The sequence below is a fragment of the Ostrinia nubilalis genome, chromosome 29 (genome assembly GCF_963855985.1).
Source record: "Ostrinia nubilalis chromosome 29, ilOstNubi1.1, whole genome shotgun sequence".
Taxonomy (NCBI): Eukaryota; Metazoa; Arthropoda; class Insecta; order Lepidoptera; family Crambidae; genus Ostrinia; species Ostrinia nubilalis.
In genome coordinates, this window is record NC_087116.1 from 2,465,424 (window position 1) to 2,467,839 (window position 2,416).

Here is a 2,416-nt window from a genome sequence, read left to right on the forward strand (position 1 = left end):
GTGTGAACGGTGCCTCGCAGTTCCTTTTTATCGTTTTGTGGTTTACGAAACGTGCAGATCGGATCAGCGAGACGTAATCAGTCTTGCTAAAGTTGCAGTTCAGTACGTCGCTTCCCTGAATAATAACAATAGATTCTATGCGCAAGTGATAAAAAAAATAAGTTGTCAGTGTCAAAAATGGCGGGAAAAGTTTTCTCGTTATTTTTTATATTTAATCTCGCAGTATTAGTGGCCAGTTACGAGTTGCAGCAAGTTTTTGTTCTAAGTAGGCATAATATTAGAGCTCCACTGTCGGAAGATCTACAGACGGTGACTACGTTGAAATGGCCTGAGTGGAACGTGCCAGCTTCATTTTTGACTGAAAAAGGTGTTGAAATAGAAGAAAAAATGGGTAAATACTTCTATCAGTGGCTGAAAAGTACTGCATTGTTAACAGACGAGTGTCCAAGTGATGAATCAGTGTATATTTACCCGAATAAAGTACATAGAACAATAGAGACTGCTGAGGCGTTCGCGAGGAGTGCATTCATGAACTGCAATGTTGTACACTATAAAAAAAATAATCAAAAAGAATTTATGTTTTTACCGATTGTAAGAAACACTACAGACTCTTTTAGAGAAGATTATGTTTTTCATATGAACGAAAAATTAGACAATTTGAAATTGAAAGACGCGTATCAAATTTTGAACCGAATAATGGACATGGAAAATTCGGATATTTGTAAACAACAAAAGCTATGCGATTTCATGGCAAAGGATTCTATTGTTTACCAAGTCGGCGAAGAGCCGAATGTTAATGGGCCTTTGGCTATAGGAAATTCTGTAGCAGATTTCTTCTTGATGAGTTACTACAATGGCTCGCCGATGGAAGACATCGCATGGGGGAAATTGGACCAAAAAGACTTTGAAACTCTATTGAAATTGACTAGAGAAAACCAAAACGTGCGATTCAATCAGTCTTACTTATCAAGAGATATTTCTCGGCCGATGCTGAAATACATGCGCGACAAACTTTTGGATTCCCCCGCGTCTAAATTCACTATGTTGGTAGGACATGACTCGAATCTAAATAGTGTGATGGCGGCATTGGGGTTCTCTCCATACAGTTTGACAGGTCAGCTGGAACTGACGCCGATTGGCGGGAAAATTGTTTTTCAAAAATGGCGCGGCGATGACTCAAATTTGTATTTGAAGATCGAATACGTTTATTACTCTATGGAGCAGTTGAGAAATGGCGTCGATTTAGAGAAGCCTCTTTCAAAAACTATGGAATTGAAAGACTGTAAAGTGAACACAGAAGGTTTTTGTCCGTGGAGTGACTTTGTAAAGGTGCTTAATATAATGTAAACTAACTGAAAATTCCTAAAGAAATTATTAACCCCTGCAACTATGTAATTAGGATAATGTAGAAAATTATGTTTTAGAATAATCTAAGCCTAAATAAAACCTACCCAAGTATTTACATTCTTCCATGAATCGAACTAATTCCTTTTTACTCGACTACTACGTCAGAAGGAGGGTTATATTTTTTATTCGGCACATACCTAGGTACATTCCAGCCCCCATCGCATCTTGATATCACAACATGACCGAGTAAACGAGAAGGCATTAAATAAGTAGGTACTTTTATTTCGAGCTAAGTACTTAAGAATTCCAAGTATTTTACTGTACTTCCACAAAACTTGGTGGGAGAGTTACAGGAAACAAAAGGTTGATATTTTACTTAATAACAAGTCACTTCTTTCTTATTATTTTATAGTATCGTGTCGACAACAAACCTACACAGAGTCAGCCCAAAACTCAGCCAGAAGAGTGGCGTTGTCAGTAGCGTTCATAAATCTTCCTGCGTGCAGTTGTTTGGGCACGCAGGGCACGACATCTTAATCACTGATTTTCTATTAATATCAAGTCTAGTCACTCGGTCATGAACTTGCTTGCACGTTATCAGTGGAAACGTGACGAAAGGCAGAGCTATATTATTTTATTATTTTGCAAAATTACAATGTACCTATGCAAAATGAAATGATTACGTGCTGCGAACTCAATCAAAAAATTGTGTATGATCATTGGCCCCTTATGAACCCCATATTTGTTTGTTTACTTGCCATAAAATCAGTGGCGTAACTAAACTACAATCCGAGGCCCGTGGCCAATTTTTTGCATGGAGCCCGTGGCGTACAAGTCTGGGGCTATTTTTCAGAGGGGGGCCATGGACCTTGGGGAGGGTATATTTTGTTCTGTGGGGAGGAGGGTTTAGGGTCTTAGGCCGTGGCATTTGCCAGATTGCCGTGGTATGTTGACCTTAATGATACTTCAATATCGTGTAATACAAGTGAAAAGACTAATAAGATGTGACCTTGTTAGTCGCATTTGTGATTGAATGCGATGGCAAATTTGCGAGAGGATGCGTCTATGC

At 38.8% G+C, this 2,416-nt stretch overlaps 1 protein-coding gene across 1 annotated transcript; it reads left to right on the forward strand.

The window, feature by feature from the left end:
• LOC135085734 (glucose-1-phosphatase-like) lies at positions 1-1,462 on the forward strand. Its single transcript, XM_063980532.1, has one exon. It carries the CDS (start codon positions 178-180, stop codon positions 1,345-1,347), a length of 1,170 nt encoding a protein of 389 aa, XP_063836602.1. The 5' UTR covers positions 1-177; the 3' UTR covers positions 1,348-1,462.
• The last annotated feature ends 954 nt before the right edge of the window (positions 1,463-2,416 follow it).

Excerpts from the sequence above, each read along its gene's own strand:
- LOC135085734 (XM_063980532.1), top strand. The coding sequence starts at position 178 with ATGGCGGGAAAAGTTTTCTCGTTATTTTTTATATTTAATCTCGCAGTA.